The sequence below is a fragment of the Aspergillus tubingensis genome, assembly GCF_013340325.1.
Source record: "Aspergillus tubingensis WU-2223L DNA, scaffold_6, whole genome shotgun sequence".
Lineage (NCBI taxonomy): Eukaryota > Fungi > Ascomycota > Eurotiomycetes > Eurotiales > Aspergillaceae > Aspergillus > Aspergillus tubingensis.
This window is the reverse complement of record NW_023336280.1, coordinates 405,803-427,385: the sequence shown is the minus strand read 5'-3', so window position 1 is coordinate 427,385 and position 21,583 is coordinate 405,803. Positions and strand designations below refer to the sequence as shown.

Genomic DNA, 21,583 nt, shown 5'->3' with positions numbered 1-21,583 from the left:
CAAGTCGCAGGCGTCTCCACTGTGATGGAGGGAAGAAGCCATTTAGGGGAGAGAATTAGAGAAAACCAGCAGAATGGACAGCCCCTGTTGGTGAGATGTTGGGAGGGGATCCACTTCGTATCGCTGCAGAATGGTGGATCCCCGGCTGAGTCTGAGGGTGTGAGAGAGACACAGACTGACTTCGGAATTGCGAACACCCCGGCTATCTTAGTCTGGATAGGGAATAGTAATTGGGTCCGCCCAAGTATGAAGTAACTTTCAGCTTGGACGGCCGCACGTCAAAGCAGCAAAACTCTAATATCCTTTCAAAGGCTCTAGCGAGAGTCTATAGGCGAGAGGTACCACTGTCTGCTGTATGACAGCCCAGGGTCAGTGGAGGGCAAAATTCCCGGGCCCGCACCGTCGCGGGAAAGGCCCAAAGTTGGCTCAAAACCGGATTCCCGTCATGGTGCCTTGGAGTACATTTGGATGCCTTGCCCACAGTGGCCTCAACCTTGAGTTTTAAGGTTCATCCTCGTTATTGAGTAGACTCAACGTAGATTTGTCATGGCGATGCGTGAATCATGCACAAAGTACTTGACCCAAGGGCTTACAGCAGCCGGGCGGCCGATCCGCCCCATCGTCCCCTTCAGCCTGGCCAACCAACAACTTTGGATTCTTGCTCCTCGCGTTGCAGAAAAGGCAGCGACTGTCTATCAGCGGGGTCCATTCTTCAAATGTGCTCGAATCATTGCCGCTGCCGTCCGTCCAGCCCTGGATGGTTACCAATTGACGCTCCAACTAGAGGGCATAGTTCGCACGGGCCCGGTCCACTAAAGGGGGCCTGTCAAACTCCACTGCAGAATCCGTGACCGGGATTTCTGGCGCGGACCCAAGCCCTCGGGACAACTATGTTGGCTGTCTCTCTGTCTGTCTGTCGGTCCCCCTGCTACCCACAAACGCCTATCTAGATATATCTGCACGTCCCGCCAGGATCCCTACCGTTTGGGGATCTCCTCCTTCCTCATGTATCTCCTTTGGCATCATGGGCTTGATCCAAGGCCTGGTGGCCGGCCTTTTATCGGTCGCTGACTCCCCTATTGCCTTGTGTGCTGTCTTGACGGCCACCTTGATTGTCTACTCCGTCGGATTGGGAATTTATCGACTCACTTTACATCCTTTGGCCAAGTTTCCTGGTCCCAAGCTGGCTGCTTTGACATACTGGTATGAAACCTACTTTGAGGTTTTCAAGTCGCCTGGGGGGCAGTTCTTGTTCCAGTACCACAAACTGCACGACAAGTACGGTGAGTCACGAGATCATGGGCAATGCCATAGCAAGCAAACTTAGCAAGCTGACATGGTCACTACGTTCTGTAGGACCCATCATTCGCATCAGCCGGAATGAGATTCACATCAGGGACTCGCCGTTCTTCGAGGAGATGTTCTCCAATTCCCTCCCATGGAATAAGCCAGAACATCTCCAGTATCGCTTCGACAATGCCAAGGGTACCTTCTCGACCCCAAAGCATGAAGCTCATAAGCCCAGACGTGCTGCGCTCAACCCGTTCTTCTCCAAGCGGGCCATTACCAATGCTACCCCCATGATGCAGGATAAGCTGTACAAGCTCTGCGACCGGCTTCGCCGCGAATACCAAGGCACTGGGAAGGTTCTGCGTCTTGACTGGATGTGGGGTTGTATTGCGTCTGATATCATTGTCCATTACTGCTTCAACGACGGTTATGGCTTCATAAATGCACCGGACTTTCGATCCGTCTTTATTCAAGCTATGTTTGATCTACTCGACATGGTGCACGTTCTGGTCCAGTTTCCTTGGGTGGGAGTTATTATGAATGCACTTCCTCAGAAGTTTGTGGAGACAATGAATCCTGGCTTGAAGTCCATCAACCATTACAATAGAGTAAGTCCATATACATATCACCAAGGCCCAGGTTCACTACTAACTGTCACAGGAAATGGCATCCCAGATCACGGATATCCTCCGAAGCAAAGAATACGGGACGATGAAAGAATCTCAACGCAAAACCGTCTTCAACGCTCTGCTTGAAGGCGGCTTGCCACCTGAAGAGCTGACCCTGCGACGACTCCGCGAGGAAGCCTTTACCGTTATCGGAGCTGGCTTCGAAACCACGCGATATGCTCTGGCCGTCGCCAGCTACCACATTCTCAGCACACCGTCCATATACAAGCGTCTGCGCGAAGAGTTGATAACAGCGATCCCCGATCCGACCAACTTCCCTCCCCTGAGTGAGCTAGAAAAGCTCCCCTACCTGACGGGATGTATCCAAGAATGTGCGCATTTTCTCCCTTCCGACTTGCTGCATACTAGTACCACAACTAACCACAACACCTACAAACAGGCATCCGCATGTCCTATGGCATCGTGCAACGCTCACCCCGCGTCAGCGACAAGTTCCCCCTCATCTACAAGACCTGGACCATCCCGGCAGGCACCATCATCAGCATGGACAACTACTCAGTCTCGCACGACGAAGCGATCTTCCCCGACTCGTTCACCTTTAAACCCGAGCGCTGGCTCGACGACCCCGTCGCGCCAGACGGGCGGAAACTCACACGATATCTCGTCTCGTTCGGTCGTGGGACCCGCTCGTGCCTTGGTATCAACCTCGCCTACGCGGAAATGTACATTTCGCTGGCGAATGTGTATCGGAACTTTGAGTTTGAGCTGTTCGAGACGGGGCGTGAATCGGTGGATGTCTATCGGGACATGTTTCTTCCGCATCCGAAGCCGGGGACTCAGGGGGTGAGAGTGAAGGTGTTGTAGGGAGATGTATAGAAATAGTGATGCAGTGATGGCAGAGGTATAAATATTTTGCAATATACCATCATAAGTGCATGTTTCGCGCAATTTGTTCCTACTACAACTATTCTATTTCTTCGGACTACTATAGTAGTCCATTGTACAAGTCGCATGCAGGACGAAGAGATCCGAATATGTCTAGCGCGCACACATCACTAGACATACAGCATGAGACTATACCAATATAGGGCGAAGAAACATGTCATGCGACCGTGTACTTAGCCTCTATCCCTATTCCATACTCTAATCTATAGATCCCGAAATTCATCAACACTTCAACACCAACCGTACACAATTACAACCCACTAAAGTGAACAGCCACATCTTCGTACATACCCTGCCCATCTTTCCTACATCATAAATCAAAGTACACGTATATCCCCGAGAACAGGCGAACGCAACTTAACCCACCACACCGATTAGATTACATCATGATGGCCCATCCTGCATACTGCGGAACGCCACAGTCAATATATATCCTTGTTTGCTTTTTCGAAGGCGGGATATAGCGCCGAACCTTACGTCCGCCCAGCCTTTGATCAAGTTCGTTCTGGGCTTTCTTTGTCTGATTTCGTGCTGTACAGGTGGGTTATTAATATGTTTACGGGAATACTCGGGTGTATCTTTGCGGGAGATAGAAGTTGTTGGGAGGGATATGTGTGCTGTTATGGGTGAGGGGGGTATGAGTCTGTAGGGATGCATGCCAAGTACTTTGGTTGTGGTGATAGGTGCGCTGGTTTCTTCAAAAAAATAGTATAATGGTGACATACTACATGCATCGCTTCCGGTGGCCCGGCGTCTGAGTGCGGTGACCAACATGATTCCTCGACAGTATAGCTTATGTGGAGTCTGAGAAAAGCACTTTGCACATCATAATGTAACCATGCATAACTTGCAAGGGTGTATGATGTGTTCCATGCAATGTTTATGTTAATTTTTGAGCGTATGATACCGATTATATATCCACATATGTTTGATTAATTGGGCTCATTGAATCCAACCAACCCGTGAATTTTATGGCTACAGTATCTAGGAGGATTGTACTATCTTTGAAAGATGTAACAGTAAACATTATACTCCTCTACTATACATTCTTTCAGAATACCCACTTACCGAATACCATGTCACCAACCCAAAAGCACAAGTATACCTCAATGCCATGGCCCAACACCTCGAATATCAAAACACAGACCTCCCAACCCATACTCCAGACCCCAACACCAGCACCATCCCATCCCACTATCAAGAAAACCCCCCCTAAAGCTCCTCCGGCGGCCTCGTAATCCCCGTCAACTTATCCCTAAGCAAGCCAAACCATTAGCCCAATTCCTCTCCACCCCAACCCCCAAAGCACCAGCAAAAGAAACAATCCGCAGAACATACCCATTAACCTTTTTCATCAACGCCCCAAACCCCTGATGATCATAATCCTTCTCACTCCACATATCCTTATGATAAACGACCCTCTCCCCATCCTCCCCACCCTGTAACCTCAAACTCACCAAACTATCCTCCGTCCGGGACGCTCCAATCCCCCGAAATGTATATCTCTGCCTCTGCTTCCAGACCATCTCATCGTCCGTATTCGACACCACCTCCGTCCCTAGATTCTCGCTCTTGCTGAAGAGCTTCGGGATGCCGTACCATTGGCCGGCGATTTTGTAGCTGTGTACCAGATCCCCCAGTTGTCAGTATAAGGTTTTATGGGGATGGATGATGGGGGGGTGGGCTACTACCGCGTATCACAGTAACTGAATGGATCGTCGTAGACGGCTTGCTCTGCGTAGACGCTCATGTCTTCGGCGGACGCACTGCCGCAGTATAGGGCTATGATATGGTCTTGGATGGATTGGCGGGATGGGGGCAGGGGCATGGAGTTCTCTGGGTGGGGGGTGTAGTCGACTTCGTGGGCCGTGTTGTGGGGGAGGTCGGGGTGCGGTTCGATGCCGCGTTGGTCGGGGTGAGGGGCGGTGGTGGGGGGCATTTTGGGGGGTGATTTTGTGTACTGGGTGATAATGTGGAATTTGGGAATGTGTATAGGTGATTTGGACGAGGGGGTTAGTGTGGTTGTGTGGAATTGCGATGGAGAATATACTGGAGACGATAGTAGGGTTGGATGTGACGTCATCAAGGTGTCAGGGAGTTGTTCAAAGTCAATTCGATATAAAGTTTGGCACGTCCAGTTGCTTTAAACCATTGCTCGCAATTGATCAACTCAGTCTATATAACTAGTAAGGAAGTGCGTAGGCTGGGTTGGTCGTCGCCTGCGCGCTCGTAGCCCGAACAAAATATCAGATAGCCTTCGAACAAAATATCAAATCGCCGCCCGAAAAAACATCAAATAGCCGCCCAAAAAAACATCAGATAGCCTCCGGAAAAACAACAAATAGCCTCCCAAGATGTGAAACCTGGACATGTGCCGGTGCAATAACCTGCATATCATGAAGAACTCTCCTGCGCCGTCATACGGGCCGCAACGCTTCCCGCCGCCCGAGGATACTGGGTAACGACTCCGATGGCACCGTAATCTCCACTCAACTCAGGCGACCCCCAACCCCCTCCTCCAGGGGTGTGGATGACACAGCGATCGCCTGCCGCCATTTTTACCATGTTCTTCGCTCCCATATTCACCCATCGGAATACCTCCTTTTCTCCTATCTTCTCTTTCCGAACCCAATAGTTCGCTCCACACCGTCCGGGATCACCTCCGCTCATTCCATAAGGCGCAACGCTACGGCGCTCCGTGATGACACTGAAACTCAGAGGAGCACGGCACTCGATGTCTCGCACCACACCATCACCGCCCTTGTACATCCCCTTCCCTCCCGTGCCCGGACGGATGGCGAATTCCCTCAAAATAACCGGGTAGCGCTTCTCCAAACTCTCCGGATCGGTGATCCTGGTGTTGGTCATATGTGTATGCACAGCAGATGCCCCCGACCGAGAAGATGTTGCTCCTGAGCCACCGCAAATAGTCTCGCCAAACGCGTAAGCATATCCACTGAGTTTGTTGCCCTCGGCGTCTTTTCCACCCTCACCGAAGAACCCAATACAGTTCATGCAGCCGTGCGAGGCAGCAGCAGCTCGGAATGCTTTGAGGATAACATCCACGATTCGCTGGGATGTCTGGGTGTTCCCAGCACAGACAGCAGGACCTGCAGATGGGTTCAGGAAGGTGCCCTTGGGCAGGATAACGTTGATCGGTGCAAGACAACCTTGGTTCAAGGGAATATCGTCGCCAATCAGGAGACGTAAGGTGTATATAATTGCCGAGTGGGTGATGGCTGGAGGCGCATTTATATTGCTGAGCAGCTCGCAGCCAGTTCCGGTGAAGTCAAACACAGCGGAACCATCACGGAAAAGATCAATAGTGAGCTTGATCAATGAGCCATTGTCCATTCGGTCTTCCGCGACCAGGCGAGATCCCATCCGGGCTAGAGTTTCTCGAAGGTGATGCCGGACGGCCCGTTCAGCGTTTAGCTGGATAGCCTTCATGTACAGCTGCACTACGGGCAGAGTGTACTCCTCGATCAAGCCTTGCACCAACGTCATGCCCTTGTGATTTGCCGCTACCTGCGCCTTCAGGTCGGAAATATTGTCCGACACATGTCGGCTCCCTGTACATCCCGGGTAATCGCCAGGACGAAGAAGAATCTCGATGATACCACGCTCGTCAAAGTTTTCTTTATGAATAAGCTTGAATGATCTGATCGCAGCACCCTCCTGCCATAGCTCAGTGGAATTCGGCGGCATGGATGTACCTCCCAAACCTCCGATATCGGTGTGGTGGCCGCGAGAGGCAACGTAGAACGCGACCTCCTTTCCAGTCTTCTCAAAAACTGGAGTTATCACAGTGATATCTGGCAAGTGTGTACCGCCTGCTTCAGGGTGGTTGGCCACCAGAACGTCACCAGGTATAAGTTTTCCCTTGTGAAGATCGTGCTGGTACTTGACTGCGTAGCTCATGGAGCCAAGATGCACTGGAACATGAGGTGCGTTCGCGACCAGTCCACCTGCGCACAGTTAGTTCCATTCTCTGGAATTCATAGTGTGGGAACATACCGTCCGGCCCGAACAATGCACATGAAAAATCCAAGCGCTCCTTAATGTTCAATGACACGGCTGTCTTTTGTAGAGCACGACCCATCTGTTCGGCGATACTCATGAAGCGATGAGCAAAAACCGAGAGTTGAATGCTATCCACAGATGTTGAATCCCGTATGATCCGGGCAGATGATGCGTCTTTGATCTCGATAACCACGTGGTTGCTCAAGATCCTAGCTTCTGACCCGGGAGAAACCACCAAAGTTTGCGTCTGGTCGATGATAACGGCCGGTCCCGCAATAAGTGTAAGCGGGGGCAATTTATTCAGGAGAAACACAGGCGCAGGGCATGACCCGTATCCTGGGAAATAGACCCTTGTCTGTGGCTGATTAGTGTTCTATAACGATCGAGCAGTGACAGCTAGAAGCCATACCGTTTGTTCAGCAGTATCCAGCGATAGGACACTGAAAGACGCAGTTTGCAATTCTTGACCGAGTCTTTGCCCATCAGCCCTCTCCAAGCCGCCGCAAGACCCAACACCTCGGACACGTACGTCGTCCACGATGATAGTCCTTTCGTCGGGAAACAAGAAGGCGAACTCCCGCAGATGCATCCTCTTGAACTCCTCCTTAAAATCGCCATCTGCTGGCTCCAGGACCATGATGGCCGTCTCCGTTCCTTGATATCTCATATTGAGATACTTCTGGTACGATATGTCGCCATCTGTTGTACCCTGGTCGTTTAGCTGTCGGCGCACCTTATTTTGGAGCAGTGATAGCCGGTTAAAGAGTCTGCCGCGTGATTCATCCCCATAGATTTCATTTACCGGCTCTTGGGCCTCCTGCACCAAGTCCGCGAGCGCCATTCCTGATTCATTCTATTTAGTTCGTTGATCCATATGTGGGGTGCCCCTACATACCATATGCGGAAAGAATACTCGAGTACTTGTGAATAATGACCGTAGATATGCCTAGTTTGCGAGCGACGTCACAAGCATGTTGCCCGCCAGCACCACCGAAAACACTTAGGTTATGGTTTGCTGGGTACACCCTTAGCCTGGCACGGAAAGATAATCAGAATAGACTTACTAATGTCATATCCCTTGCCCTCCGTCAAAGCTCGGATTGGTCGACACATAGCTTCATTGGCAACATCAAGAAACCCGCAAGCTACCTCTTCCGGACTCATTGAGTTTCCTGTATCGGAGTTAATAGTGGCTGTCAAGTCTTCAAACAAGTCCTTCACTCTTCTTGAATCCAGAGGCTGATTTTCGTTTTCGCCAAAGATCCTGGGGAAGTAATCGGGAAGCAACCGTCCGAGGAAGAGGTTTGCATCAGTCACTGTGAGAGGCCCGCCTTTTCGGTAGCATGCCGGTCCAGGATGTGAGGAAGCACTCTCTGGGCCTACCGCAAAAAGGCCATTCTTCCAGGTCAAAATCGAACCACCGCCCGCGGCAACTGTGTTGATGTCCAACTGTGGGCTCTGAATTGTCACTCCGGCAGTAGTACTTTCAAATATATGCTCATGGCATCCTCCGTAACGTGACACATCGGTGGACGTGCCGCCCATATCGAAGCCCACTACCGGAATTTTGGATGCTTCGTCGTATGTGGTTTGTGCATACCCAACCACACCCCCTAGCAAATCAGCATCGACGATAGTCAATCGGATGGAAAGTAGCCCTCACCTGCAGGCCCACTCAGAATGCCTCTGAGACCACTGAAGTGGTTGTGGCTAACGAGGCCTCCATCGGACTGCATGAATTCGCACCTTACACCGTCCAAGTTTCCACCTTCAAAGCCCTTGGTAAATCCTGTGAGGTAGCGCTTTATCTCGGGAGTCAGATATGCATCCGCCGACGCCGAGCTGCCACGCGGTACCATCTTGATCATGTTAGCGGCGACGGCAGAGGACAAGGATACGTGTTTAAATCCCTCTTCCATGGCCAGCTGATAAACGCGTATCTCATGTTCCGGAAATATGTGGGAGTGAGTCAAGCACACAGCCAGTGTGTCCACCCCCTTACCACGGAGCTTTTGGAGTACTTTCCGGACTTGTTCCTCGTCGATTGGCTTCAGGATGCGAACCATGTCACCACTTGTGCCACGAACCAGGACACCGGGAATTTCTTCGGTGGATTTGAAAAGTCCATCTACATCTTCGTCGAATCCCTCAATGGTCACTCTCGCATCTATCTCATGGACCTCGTCATACAAGACAGCTGGTTTGACGATGTTGAGCTCAAAGAGCCGAGGACGCGACTGGTAGCCAATGTTCAACAAGTCACGAAATCCCTTTGTTACTAGGAATGCGTGCCGGGTGCCTTTTCGCTCAAGTAACGCGTTGGTCGCCACTGTTGTCCCCATACGGATAAACTCGAGGTCTGTCTTGGGGAGAGGGCTGCCGCGAGGAATCTCGTGGCCATAGTAGTGGGAGAGCACACGTCTTATGCCTGGAGCCATGAGCTTCCATGCCACAACATCATCTAGGGAAGAGGGAATTACCTTCAGTGGGTGCATCTTCGTAATTGGCTGGATCAACGGAAAGTAGTTTGTGCACTATGTCTGGCTGGCCGGGCAGATTGGCCCAGACGTCCGTGAAGGTACCACCACGGTCTAGGAGCGACGAAGCTCATCATCAGCAACTTGCATGTATCAGGGAATTCAGGGAGAATAACCGATTGCGATCTTGATCTTGCCCATAGCTGGCTGCATTATGAAACGAGGTGTTGATGTGATTCACCAACCATCCACCCCCTCTCCCCGGCGCCGTAAGCCATGGCCTTTTATAACCCCAATGAACGACGAGCGCTTGACCATTGTGATAACGACAGGGCGTGCAGTTTCTGTAAAGTGGTATATGGATACGACGGTGTTGCGGGAACCTCACCCCAACAATCCATTCTCGTGGTCATTGCGCGACCGGCGCGTTGTGGGGAGGATTGGGAAGGCAAGTCGATACGCGATCTCGGAGGGAGAGATTCCCGATGGCAGCTCCCGTGCATCCCAGCTGTCGGCCCCCAATTAGGATTAGGGAGAGGGGTAGGGCCCCAGACAGCGGCGCTAAGGCACACTTCGCTCTTCGTCTCCTTCCATCATTCGTCGAGGGCGCCACCTCCCTCCTCCACCCGTCGTATCGACCACCTTTTTCTTTCATCCTAGTATGCCATAGACCACCGGTCGTCGTGCGTCTCCTCACCGGATGTATCCTTCCCCGTCGTTTGATCTGCGCTACTTGGGAGCTTATCTCTAGTTTTGCAAGGTATGGCTGCAGCAGGTTCTGCAGTCGGTCCGTTCGGCAGCAATCTCCAATCTATCATTCGCTCGCCTCCACCTACCGCGTCGCGTCCAGCTATACTTCGACACACTAAGTACATTGCGCACTTCATGATGTTCTTCGATCGCCCCCCGAGCTGTCATGCTACCAGTACTAGCACTGTTAGTTGTAGTACTAGTATGCCGCTACAGCTACTAGTATATATTAACACACCCCCCTGTCAAATTCTGCACATCTTGCGGCAGGATATTGCGCTGTCCATCACACTAGCCCTCATTTTGCTCGTGCGACGCTATCACCATGACACAACCGGAGGAGGCAGCGGCGCGGAGGCCGTCGACTCCAGATGAACTTGCGAAGATGGGTACTATCAGCAAGGAGATGGATGGAGCTGCCAACTACCTTGCTCAAACCTCAAGCTATCCACCCATGACACCAGAGGTTGAGAAAAAGCTGCTGCGCAAGATTGACTGGATTCTGGTTCCTATGGTAGGTTGTGTAAATGAGGATCAGCTTGCCACCGTGCTAACCTCCCGCCCAGCTACTGTTGACGGCCACCCTGGGTGCAGTTGATAAGGTGGCTCTCAGTACGGCTGCAATCTACGGATTGGAAGAAGGTAATGGTGGCCACCTCTGTTATAAACGGATCTGACGACATGCCAGATCTTCACCTAGTTGGTCAAGACTATTCCTGGGCTGGATCTATCTTATCTATTGGAGTATGGGCTCCTTATTTCCCCTCATTTGCCAGAAATTAACCGTGAATACCTAGTCCATCGTCGGCATGTGGCCCTCTTCCTTTTTGGTGCAGCGACTGCCCTCGGCTAAATATCTCTCCTCGTGCTCTCTCGGTTGGTCGTGCATGGCGCTTCTGATCCCTGCATGCAAGAATTGGAGCGGGTTGATGGCCATACGGTTCTTTATGGGTATACCTCCGTCTCAGTACTAGTTGCAGACTGGCGATCACTTGGCTCGGTCGCCGCCAGAACTTTGATTCTGATGTGTTCTGAACAGGTTGCCTAGAAGCTATCATCGTCCCATCAATCAGCTTAATTGTTGCGGGCTTTTACAAGAAATCAGAGCAGCCCCCACGGAATGCGATCGTATTCGCTGCTTTCAGTTCTGTGATAAACGGTTTCCTGTCTTGGCTGGTAGGACATGTTCCCGACTCTGCACCTCTGGCCATCTGGCAGTATCTCTACCTGATCGTTGGTAAGTCGCTCATGTTACTGGGTGTTAGCATATGCTAAGGTCGCCAGGATCCATATCCGCATTGTGGTCTATCATTGCAATTATCTTCCTGCCGGACTCCCCAATGAATGCTTTCTTCCTGACAGACCAGGAGAAGTATTATGCCGTTCAACGTCTCGCTGAAAACCGGACTGGAATCATTAACAAGGAATGGAAATGGAACCAGGCCCTCGAAGCAGGCATGGATCCCAAGACTTGGATTCTCTTTTTCTTCAACATTGCCATAAACATTCCAAACGGAGGTAAGGTTTGCCCTCCACCAGCCTCTGATCATCACTGACGGTTTAGGTCTCACCACGTTCAGCGGTATTATCATCGACAATCTGGGATTTTCCGCAGTCGACACCTCCCTCCTCAACATGCCTACTGGAATCATGTCAACTCTAGCTGCGTTCGGGTTCTCTTGGCTGGCCGCACGCTGGACGGGTCGTCGATGCCTTGTCACCATGATCGCATGCTGTTTGCCCATCATTGGCTCGGCATTGGTGTATTCCCTTCCTCGAACCAACATCGGCGGCCAGATGGTCGGAATCTATCTAGTAAGACCGACGGAAGCTTGACTTATCACCGTATGCTTACGACCTTTCTATAGTTGTACACATACTTTGGCCCCTATGTCGTGGGTAGGTAATCCCAAGCCTTTTGGTATTGGCATAGCTAATAATACAGGTATTTCGATGGCGCAAGCCAATACTGCAGGACACACAAAAAAGACGGTACAATATTCAATATTGTATATTGGATATGCCGTAGGTGAGTCACATTCCTAGAGTTCCAAAATAACCTGTCGCCCTTGCTATGCTTTGGTCCCACTAATTCAGTTCTAAGGAAACCTTATCGGCCCTCAGACCTTCCGTGCTAACCAGGCGCCTGCCTATACGGGCGGTTTCACTGCGATGTTGGTCTGTTACTGTATCTGCGTTGTATTGATGGCAGTGTATTGGATTCTGGTTGTGAAACTTAACGGTCGACTTCTTGGCGTCGATCCCGAGACTGGAGCGGCGGACGATGACAATCTGGCCGAGGCCTTTGCCGATCACACTGACTTTGAGCAAAAGAACTTTAGATATACCACATGAAGATCTGTCTTTCATTGCGTGTCAGCACGGTCGGGAGTTTCTCATTTATCATGATCTAAATGGCATAGGATATTTTATTTTTGGGGTGTTAATTTGGGACTACTGTTTTGTTGATACCGAATGCACATACCATGGGACATTTCCCACATGAATTTGTTGGCTGTCCTCCATTTAACCTAGATCCCGGTCACGCTATCACCCGCCTATAGATAGCTGATGGCAGGGATGTTGTGTGGGCGCGTCAATCCTGTAGGGAATCGGACTAAATTGGTGTGATAATATAAGCGCCAGTCATTTCCCCGCTTCTCCAGCACCAAATCCCCTTTTCGCCGATTTCCCTCCTGAGACACTGGGGGCAAACCCGCCAAGGCCACACGACTCATGGCTTAAATCCCGTCTCACTCTCAATCCCCACACCCAATATCATCCAGGATGCCTACTAAGCGTGCTCAGGGTGAAATTCGCCGTAGGTCTGGGTGTTTACAATGTAAAGGTACGGCTGGAATCAACACATACTGAATAGGGCTGCCCTGACATATTTGATGAAGCCAAGCATGTTCGCTGTACCGAAGAGCTGCCGATATGTCGCCGATGTGAACGACTGGGTCTGCACTGCGAACGTGGATTACAGCTCTTATTTCAGGAGGATGCGGTTCAGCGAGGAATTAGTTTTGGTCGGAAAGGTGCGTTTAGCTTGTCCGAGGCGCTAGCGGTCTCTTCCTCATGACTAACAAGCTACATTCCCGGTATAGGCACCCGGTCGAAACAACCGGACAGTGCTAGAGATCGTGCGGTACTCAAGTACAACGACGTGTTCTATGGCGTTCCCTTGAACGCGTACACGGGACGGTGGATATTTCTCAACTCCACCAGCAGCGACTTCATGGAGAGCAGTAGCGATGGTGATGAGATGGACACAGATGGCATTGAACCAGACCTGTTATCTGTGTTTGTACAGTTTCCAGATACTATACCACTGGATAAAGGCCTGGGCCACCCACTCGCTACATATTCGCACCTCGAGAGCTATCTCATCGACTATTTCATCCACGGTATTGGGCCAAATTGCTCGCTCAGCCCGATCGAGAATCCCTATATCACACTTATCACACCCCTGGCGCTCTCTCATAAGACTCTCCGCGATGCTCTGATATCGGCGGCGGGAAACCAGCTTCGCCTGCTTGGGGACACTCGCTTCTCCAAAGAAGCGCTGATCTACAAAGAAAGAGCGTTAAAGGGGCTGCAGCAGGAAATCGAGCTGGGAAGTATAAGTGATGGTGCAATAGCCACGGTTCTGATGTTATGCTTTCACGATGTGCGTTGCATGCCGAGTCTTCTTTACCTTCGAGATACTGACACTACTGCAGATTTCCGATGAATGCGCCCCATCCTGGGTAACGCATCTCCAGGGAGGCCTTGATCTCCTTTATCGGTTTCCTTGTACACCCACCGCGAACTACTCATTGCGTCGATTTTTTAACATGTATTTCGTGGCTCATGCGATCATGAGTCGTACAGCAACGCCGCAAGTCTGTCACGGAAATGGTATGTTTAGTTGGGCGGATAACGACAACCTTGACGAGGTTAGTGGCGCTTTGTCCTCTTGCCTTCATCTACTGACTAGATCGGTAGATTGACACGATTATGGGCTGTTCACGGCGACTAATGCTATTAATCAATGAGATATCTGAACTGCCTGTTGACACTTGCACGGTAAGGCATCTACGTTTTATCTCTACATAATCAGATCTAACCTGTCATTGTGTAAATGAAACAGACACCCTCATCGACTACCTCATCAGACGATGAATCCGTGGACATCCACCTTTCAGAAGCAGCCCGCATCGCCACTGCCCTGACGAATATCCAGCAGTTCCTCCCACAGCACTCGAGCGATCGAGATGATCTTGCTCGAATAGCCGAGACCAAGCGGCTAGCCGCTATAATTTACCTGTTCAACCGAATAGATGGCACTACGTATTACACAGACGTCATGACCGAAACGAAAGCAGACAAGAACACGTTCATAAACGCCTTGATCAACGTCATGACCCACCTCCCTGACAGGGCAACGCTTCTATGGCCATTATACATCCTGGGACACGCATCGCTGGAAGATGAAGACCATCGCCGTTTCGTTCTGGATCGACTAGAGCGGATGCAACGCACTCGGAATCTGGGCAGTGTCCGACGGGCTAGAATGGCCGTCAAGCATGCTTTCAGGGTTGTTGATATGCGTACAACTGCGAAGATGAGGGCTAGCAAGTTTGGATACATCAGTTTAGCTTGAGCGATTATAGCGTCGAGATTGATACACCGAGGGTTTAGGGGCGTTCAAGGTATCTGGTTTTATGCTTTCATCCATGCTTACATTCCAATTTCTTACCGTAGCCTCATTCCATCACCACACTTCCCTCACCTACAGAATCCTACCTAAGCAACATAGACAACTTTCAACACCCAGCAGAACTCCTCCCCATCCCACGCCCCCTCGGGCACCGTAAACATGAACCCCTCCGCCGCACTCCCCTCCCACTCAACCTCCCACTCCCCATCCCCATCACCACGCACCACCACAACCCTATCCCCCTCCAATAATGGCACCGGCGCATCCACAAAAACCTCCTTCCCAGGCTCCCCAAGAAACAACAAATAAAACGCCTCATTAGTCTGCGTAAACCTCAACTCCACCTGCCCCCCATCACCACTCCCAACTCTCACACCCACCCCCTCACTCCTCACCCACCAAACCCTCGTCCCAAACACCGCCTCCCCATGCCCCCTTATCCACTCCCCAGCCCTCCTCAACTCCCTCTCCTCCCTCTCAACAATACTCCCATCCGCACGCGGCCCAACATCCAACAAAAAATTCCCATTCTTACTCACTATATCCACCAAATCCCTCACCACCGTACTCGCATTCATATACCCCTGCCACCCGGTCGCCCGATTAAACCCATAACTATACGGATCCATCCCCATATTACTCTCCCACTTGCGCAACTGCGCCGAACTAAACGTCGCATATTCGGGGGTATCAAAGTCCGAGACCTCCGCAACCCCGCACCGCGAATTAATCGTCACTTGCCGGTCCTCTGCACGCGCGGAATTGAACCATTCGCTGGCGAACGACGCCGTCCCGTTCGCGGCTCCGCAGTCACACCACATTATGTCGGTGCTGTAGTTGTGTGCGAGGATGGTCATTTGGGGCACCATTACGTCGGTGATGAAGTCGCTGACGGGGATGCGGCCCGTGTAGGGCTCGTTGAGCCCCGTGTAGGGGTTTCGCGCGATGATGCCCGGCCAGCTTGTTGAGGTGTTGCCGGGTAGTTCGGCGAATCCGTAGGGCCCGAAGTCTGGGTTGAACCATTCCGGGAGGGAGAAGTAGGTGCCGCGTTTAAGGGATGGGTGGTGGATGGACGATGCGGTGAAGAGTTCCGAGACCAGGTCTCGGCGGGGGCCGTAGTGGAGGGAGGAGCGGTTCGTGGTGTTTTGGGTGTCGAAGAGGGCGAAGCCGTCGTGGTGTTTGGTTGTTAGTACGAAGTATTTGGCGCCGGAGGCCGCGATTAGGTCCACCCAGGCTTTGGGGGAGAAGTTGGAGGCTGTGAAGGAGGGGAACGAGTCGTCGTAGTTCCAGTCAGGGCCGAAGGTGCGGAGCCGGTAGTCGTAGGTGTCGGATTTGTCGGCGGCGCGGTGCGTGGTGTACCACCTGATAGTTGGCTAAGTCAGATGCGTTCTGGGGAGGAGGTTGAGACAGGGTGGGGAGGATAGTACCAGAACCACTCGGCGTAGCTTTCATAGGGTGTCGAGTTGCCCCAGCCGGGGACGGAGTAGGGGCCCCAATGGATCATGATGCCGAATTTAGCGTCGTCGAACCATTCGGGGCTTTCGTGTTGCGAGAGGCTGGATAGCTCGGAGGTCCATTCTGTTAGGCCGAGGGAGAGGGTGTGGGGGTAGGTTTGATTCTGGATGGAGTGGGTGTAGTTCAGTACGACGGTTGCTGTTCCGTTGGCTGCACCGTTGATGCCGATGTTGACGCGTTTTTGGTCGCCGGGGCAGAGTCGCTTGATGTTTCCGGGCTCCAGTGTTTGGATTCCAGGCATGGATAATGATACGTTTACTCCTGGCCCTGCGATACAGCTGGTGCCTGGGTTGTTGATGGTCACTTCAACTATCTGGTTGCCGCTTTCTGTCCACTTTTGGGTCGGGCGCACGAATTGCACTTGCGCTGATGCGGCTGTGGATTCCCATAGGGATATGGAGAAGATGTGCAGTCTGCCTGTGGTCGTGTTGGTAGTGACTGGGAGGGTGATTGAATGTAGAGTCTTGTTGGGGTTCAGCGCTGCAGTGTATTCGAAGATGTGGGAGGTGTTGAAGTTGGTGTCGTTGTGAGTATACCGGTAGGGGAAGATGATTTCGCCACGGTTAATTGTCAGGAATGCCCACCAAGGTAGACTGCGCAGTTCTGATACAAGTGTCGAGTTGTCTGAATAGGTGTATGTCACATTCCCGGAGACGGTGGACAATTGGACGTCGGACGTCACCAGCATGGACGCGGAGAAATACTGTTCGCGAGGCACGATAATTGTCTGGCCTTCACAGACGACATTGTCAGGGAGGACGGGCCCGCGATAGCCCGGGAAATCGTAGACCACACCTGTGTGCGTGGATGTGTAGGTTCCATTGATGCCAATAATGCTAGGATTTGGATAGGACTGATTCAATGCATCAAACGACGTCTGACCGGGATATATGCCGAATGCCTTGTTGTTGAAGTATGAATCGAGAGAGACGAATTTTGACTGTACCGTCAGTCTGAGTTCAATGGAAATGAGAAGCACTAACCTGCGTTACTGCCTCTGCAGTGACAGCTAACTGACATGCGAGGGCTATCTGGTTGATGAGCTTCATGATGCAAACACTCCCTTGCACGGCGTAAAGTCTACACTCTGCCGATGAAGCGGGGAAGCGGTGCAGAAGTAGTCATGCCAACTTCATATCTCCCCACTGGGAAATGGCACAGTGACATCCTGCCTGCACGTTGGAGTAAATTCAGCAAGTGGCCGACTATCATTGGAACACGCCGATCATGTAGATTAAACGGCCGGCGTGCGGGGAGATATCAATTGCGGCAAAGATACGCGGAGATAAGTGCTAATCAGGCTCATAATATCCTAGTCGGCCCAGCCGGGCACTAAACCATGGCAGCGCCACTGTTACATCGGCTGATGTCCGAGTGGAGGTCTGCAGTATGCCAATTGATAAGAAGCAACGACTCCCAGGATGTTCCTGCATGATGCACCGACACAATGTGGACAACCTTGTTTTCTGTGGCAGCTGGGCTGGCCAGTCTGCCATTGACTCATGCCTTTAACAACCCCCCAGGCGTGGACATCTGGTGTGGCAAGGCCTATCGAGCGAGGTATGTCATAGCTAACATTCAATATAACACGACTAACTGTGATAGCAATACTTCATTCAACCCTGGTGGGTGGTTCGAGCACCCCTCGTACTCCTCCACTCCCCTGCTCGACCTTAAAGTCCGGCCACGAATGAGCATCTACCTCGAGACAGATGCATCAGGCAGTCTTCTCGTCGACACGACCGTCTCTCACCTTGTTGGTGATCCTCTACCTGCGAAGCCCAACACAAACTACACAGACCAGCACCTCCATCTAGACATCCACATCCTCAGCAACGAGACCCCAATTGCCTCTATCACCAACTATACCCTCCCACTTAACACCTCCAAAGCCGAAATTCCCCTCTCCTTTGACGGCCTCGCCCCAAAACTAACCCCTTACACCATCACCACCACCGCCACCCTCATCAGTAGCATTACCAACACCACCTTCACCACCACCTCCGAACTCTTCTACCTCCTCCAACGCACCGACGGCGGCAGCGCCACCCGCATCGACCATCGCACGGGCATGCTCTCCTACATCCAGGACCAATCCGTAACCTGGACCCCAATCTTCCCCTACACCTACTACGGTACCTCCCCCATCCCCTACACCTCTCCACACACCCAATCTAACCCCAAACAAGCCCAATGGTCGCTCTACTGGGACACCAACACCAGCACCCTAGAATCCTTCACCTCCCAAGGCTACAACGTAATCCACATCGTCCCCACAGGTACCCTCAGCGACACGCCCTTCCCCTGGTCCACCTTCGATCCCTACCTCACCACCTCCGACAAGCAAAACCTCCACCTCCAATACGACGTCCTCTTCGACCCTACCAACCTGACCAAACTCACCGACCAAGTCACACACATCCATACCCACCCCTCCCTCCTCCTATACTACACAGCCGACGAACCAGACGGAAAAGGCAACCCCTTGAACTCGACTCGTCTGGCGTACGACCTCATCCGCTCCATGGACCCGTACCATCCTGTTTCTCTAGCTCTGAACTGTAAGGACTTCTATTATGAGGAGTATGCCTCCGGGGCGGATATTATCCTGTCGGATGTATACCCCGTCGCGACGAATACTTCCTGGTCGACTGTGTATGACACGCCGTGCAATGCTACGTATGGGTGTTGTGGGTGTGATGATTGCAGGGGTGAGTTCGAGGATATAAGTGATAGGTTGGATCAGTTCTATGAGTTTGATGCGGTGGTGGGTTGGGAGAAGGTGCATTGGGGCGCGCCGCAGGCGTTTGGGGAGGAGACGTTTTGGACGAGGTATCCTACTGCGGCGGAGGAGGTGGTTATGGTTATGTTGAGTGTCAATCATGGAGCGATGGGCATTGTTATGTGGGATTATCCGAGTAGTGATGGGATTGAGAGGGTTACGCGGGAATTGGCGCCTGTGGTTACTGGGGAGGTGTTTGTGGGGTTTTTGGAGGAGGGGGTTAAAAGGGTGGGGGTGGTCAAGGGGACAGGGAGGGTGGATGTTGCGTGGTGGGTGGTGGAAGAGGAGGGGAGGGCGTTGATGAGTGTGGTGAATTTGAATTATTGGGGCACTGGGGAGGTCAGGGTGGGTTTGGAGGGTGTGAAGGTGGCTGGGGTGGAGAAGGTGCTTTGGGGTGGGGAGGGATGGGATGTCAAGGATGGGGAGTTGGTTAGCGAGGGGTTCGGAGGGTTGGAGGTGGGTATTTTGGTGGTGGATTTGGGGTAGATACTATTAAAGATTGATATTGTAAATATGATTATCATATATCACATTACTACATTACTTTCTCCGTGATATCTATATAAGTCGGTAACATGGGGCTACAATGCAAGAAGCAATCCCACGCCCGCAAGTCCTGAAAGCAGCTTCATCGGATTGCTTGTAGCCTGCGCTGCAGCACCCTCCGAGGAAGTGCTCGTAGCTTCGGCCGATGAGCCGCCGCTCGAAGCAGTACCCGTCGCCCCGGTTGCTGTGGCCGTAGCAGTGATGGTGACACCCGACAGTGTGGGCACTGCAGTGCCAGTCGAGACCAATCCATTTCCAGTAGCGGAAGAGACGGCAGAGGGAACCGGTGTCGCTCCCGGCACAGCCGACGTTCCCGTTCCGATCTCAAGGATATCATCATCACCCGGGTTGAAGTTCGTGTTGGCGAGGGAGATCTCGTTGTTCTCGAGATCGTATACAACGTATGCGCTACGCAGGAATGTATCACCGAGCAGGTTCACACCGGGCTGGCTCGGCACGAGGCCCAACACACAGGTGTTGTCGGGCCACCCCGGCTCTGTTGCGGGGATAATCAGCTCGCTCATACTGACGGTGACCGTTGCACCGGAGAAACTATAGGTCACGTTGTAGTCGGACTCTCGGGCGTCGCAATCGATGTAGGCCATATCGTATGTCTTGTCGTAGGTTGCGTTGAGCGCATCATAGACCTTGTTGACGAGATCGCTGGGCAGCGCCGTCAAGGTGGTGCCAGTATCGAGGGACACGGAGAGGGGAAGACTGTCGGTAAAGCTACTGGATTTGGAGTCGGTCGCAACGCTGAGCTCCGTAAGGGCGATGGCGAGGGAGTAGTATTTGCCATAGACAGGAATAATCGGAAGGGTCTGGAGATCGCCCTTGTATTTCGCTGTATTGACACCTCCAAAAAGGAGCGAACCGGTCGACGCCTCCAAACTATCGAGCCAGATGCTGTACGCAGCAGACTTGATGGCACCGCTGTCGACGAGGGCCTGAGGGAGGTTGGCATAGACCTTGTCGTCGTGCTCGGCCTGGTAGGTCGAAATTTTGTAACCGACACCGGCGATCCCGCCTATAGTACACCGAGTCAGCGACGATCATCATGGAGAAAACGGCTCACCCACGTTTACTAGTCGTAGATTCGGCGATCCCAAACTGCATGTCATCGATTGTCGTGTTGCCGATCGTTAGCTTATCAGTCACATAAGGTCCGTAGAGATTTGTGCCGTCCGCATATGTATCGTTGAGGTGTGTGCCGACGGTTTTCACGGTGGACGATTCGCTGGCATTGTACAAGCCATAAGGGGTGCATAGATTGTCGATGGAGCAGTAGGTCGAGTTGCCGGTGTTCACCCAGAGGTCGCTACTGCCAGTGTCCAGAGCCAATGACACCTTTTGCGCAGGTGTTCCTAACGTCAGGTTCACTGCGTAGTAAGTCGCATCCTAGCGATTGTCAGCATGATTTCTCCTTCACGGCCTTATGGCTAACATACCCAGTTCTGCAAAGTCACGGCGACCGTAGAATCTCTTTTCTGCAAGGACTGGTCGCTCCTGCGCTCAATGGGCATTCGAACGACGGCAGGCTCATCGCGTTTATGGAGAGACAGGCCATGGGCAAACGGAATGCCCGCCGCAAGAGGAATTAGTACCGCACCTCTCATCTTGACTGGCCGAGCGTCTGCTTTCCTGTTCACAGACACGTTATAACGTAACTTGCAAAGAAGCACAAGTCCAAGCCGGATTTGCCGCAGTCCAGGGAGATTAAACGGCCCCCAAGAGGCAAGGCCGCAATTCTTTTCTGCCTGTTCTCATGTCAGCTTCAACGGCGAGGCTAAGGCAATAGTGTGAGCATGGTGCTCACACTTTGCACTGGTATAGCCAGTCATCATCAACGAAGTGACTCAGCCCCAAATTTGGTCAAAGCAAAGGCAGCGTGGAGCCTTTCACAACGAACGCTGGATCCAAAGGG

The 21,583-nt window shown here is 52.1% G+C and overlaps 8 protein-coding genes across 8 annotated transcripts; 4 read left to right on the top strand and 4 right to left on the bottom strand.

The window, feature by feature from the left end:
* Positions 1-1,024: 1,024 nt before the first annotated feature.
* Positions 1,025-2,783, top strand: AtWU_03913 (cytochrome P450; the record flags this gene model as incomplete). The annotated part of the gene is made up of 4 exons (XM_035499024.1): positions 1,025-1,283; positions 1,357-1,898; positions 1,951-2,290; positions 2,359-2,783. 4 exons carry the CDS (start codon positions 1,025-1,027, stop codon positions 2,781-2,783), a joined length of 1,566 nt encoding a protein of 521 aa, XP_035354917.1.
* Positions 2,784-4,076: 1,293 nt separating this feature from the next.
* Positions 4,077-4,803, bottom strand: AtWU_03912 (putative integral membrane protein; the record flags this gene model as incomplete). Its single annotated transcript, XM_035499023.1, has 3 exons — positions 4,077-4,119; positions 4,203-4,484; positions 4,556-4,803. The coding sequence occupies 3 exons, from the start codon at positions 4,801-4,803 to the stop codon at positions 4,077-4,079; spliced, it is 573 nt and encodes a 190-aa protein (XP_035354916.1).
* Positions 4,804-5,258: 455 nt separating this feature from the next.
* Positions 5,259-9,577, bottom strand: AtWU_03911 (5-oxoprolinase; the record flags this gene model as incomplete). The annotated part of the gene is made up of 8 exons (XM_035499022.1): positions 5,259-6,832; positions 6,882-7,242; positions 7,297-7,730; positions 7,783-7,902; positions 7,952-8,500; positions 8,551-9,315; positions 9,368-9,478; positions 9,541-9,577. The coding sequence occupies 8 exons, from the start codon at positions 9,575-9,577 to the stop codon at positions 5,259-5,261; spliced, it is 3,951 nt and encodes a 1,316-aa protein (XP_035354915.1).
* An 862-nt stretch (positions 9,578-10,439) lies between these two features.
* AtWU_03910 (MFS general substrate transporter) lies at positions 10,440-12,469 on the top strand (the record flags this gene model as incomplete). The annotated part of the gene is made up of 10 exons (XM_035499021.1): positions 10,440-10,628; positions 10,681-10,756; positions 10,803-10,858; positions 10,912-11,065; positions 11,154-11,351; positions 11,399-11,632; positions 11,679-11,929; positions 11,983-12,013; positions 12,060-12,143; positions 12,219-12,469. 10 exons carry the CDS (start codon positions 10,440-10,442, stop codon positions 12,467-12,469), a joined length of 1,524 nt encoding a protein of 507 aa, XP_035354914.1.
* Positions 12,470-12,901: 432 nt separating this feature from the next.
* Positions 12,902-14,759, top strand: AtWU_03909 (Zn(II)2Cys6 transcription factor; the record flags this gene model as incomplete). The annotated part of the gene is made up of 6 exons (XM_035499020.1): positions 12,902-12,962; positions 13,018-13,152; positions 13,222-13,784; positions 13,837-14,052; positions 14,102-14,182; positions 14,247-14,759. The coding sequence occupies 6 exons, from the start codon at positions 12,902-12,904 to the stop codon at positions 14,757-14,759; spliced, it is 1,569 nt and encodes a 522-aa protein (XP_035354913.1).
* A 143-nt stretch (positions 14,760-14,902) lies between these two features.
* Positions 14,903-17,380, bottom strand: AtWU_03908 (alpha-L-fucosidase; the record flags this gene model as incomplete). The annotated part of the gene is made up of 3 exons (XM_035499019.1): positions 14,903-16,178; positions 16,244-17,271; positions 17,315-17,380. The coding sequence occupies 3 exons, from the start codon at positions 17,378-17,380 to the stop codon at positions 14,903-14,905; spliced, it is 2,370 nt and encodes a 789-aa protein (XP_035354912.1).
* A 398-nt stretch (positions 17,381-17,778) lies between these two features.
* AtWU_03907 (uncharacterized protein) lies at positions 17,779-19,599 on the top strand (the record flags this gene model as incomplete). Its single annotated transcript, XM_035499018.1, has 3 exons — positions 17,779-17,891; positions 17,937-18,466; positions 18,521-19,599. The coding sequence occupies 3 exons, from the start codon at positions 17,779-17,781 to the stop codon at positions 19,597-19,599; spliced, it is 1,722 nt and encodes a 573-aa protein (XP_035354911.1).
* Positions 19,600-19,694: 95 nt separating this feature from the next.
* Positions 19,695-21,275, bottom strand: AtWU_03906 (pepsin-like aspartic protease; the record flags this gene model as incomplete). The annotated part of the gene is made up of 3 exons (XM_035499017.1): positions 19,695-20,686; positions 20,739-21,057; positions 21,108-21,275. The coding sequence occupies 3 exons, from the start codon at positions 21,273-21,275 to the stop codon at positions 19,695-19,697; spliced, it is 1,479 nt and encodes a 492-aa protein (XP_035354910.1).
* Positions 21,276-21,583: the final 308 nt, after the last annotated feature.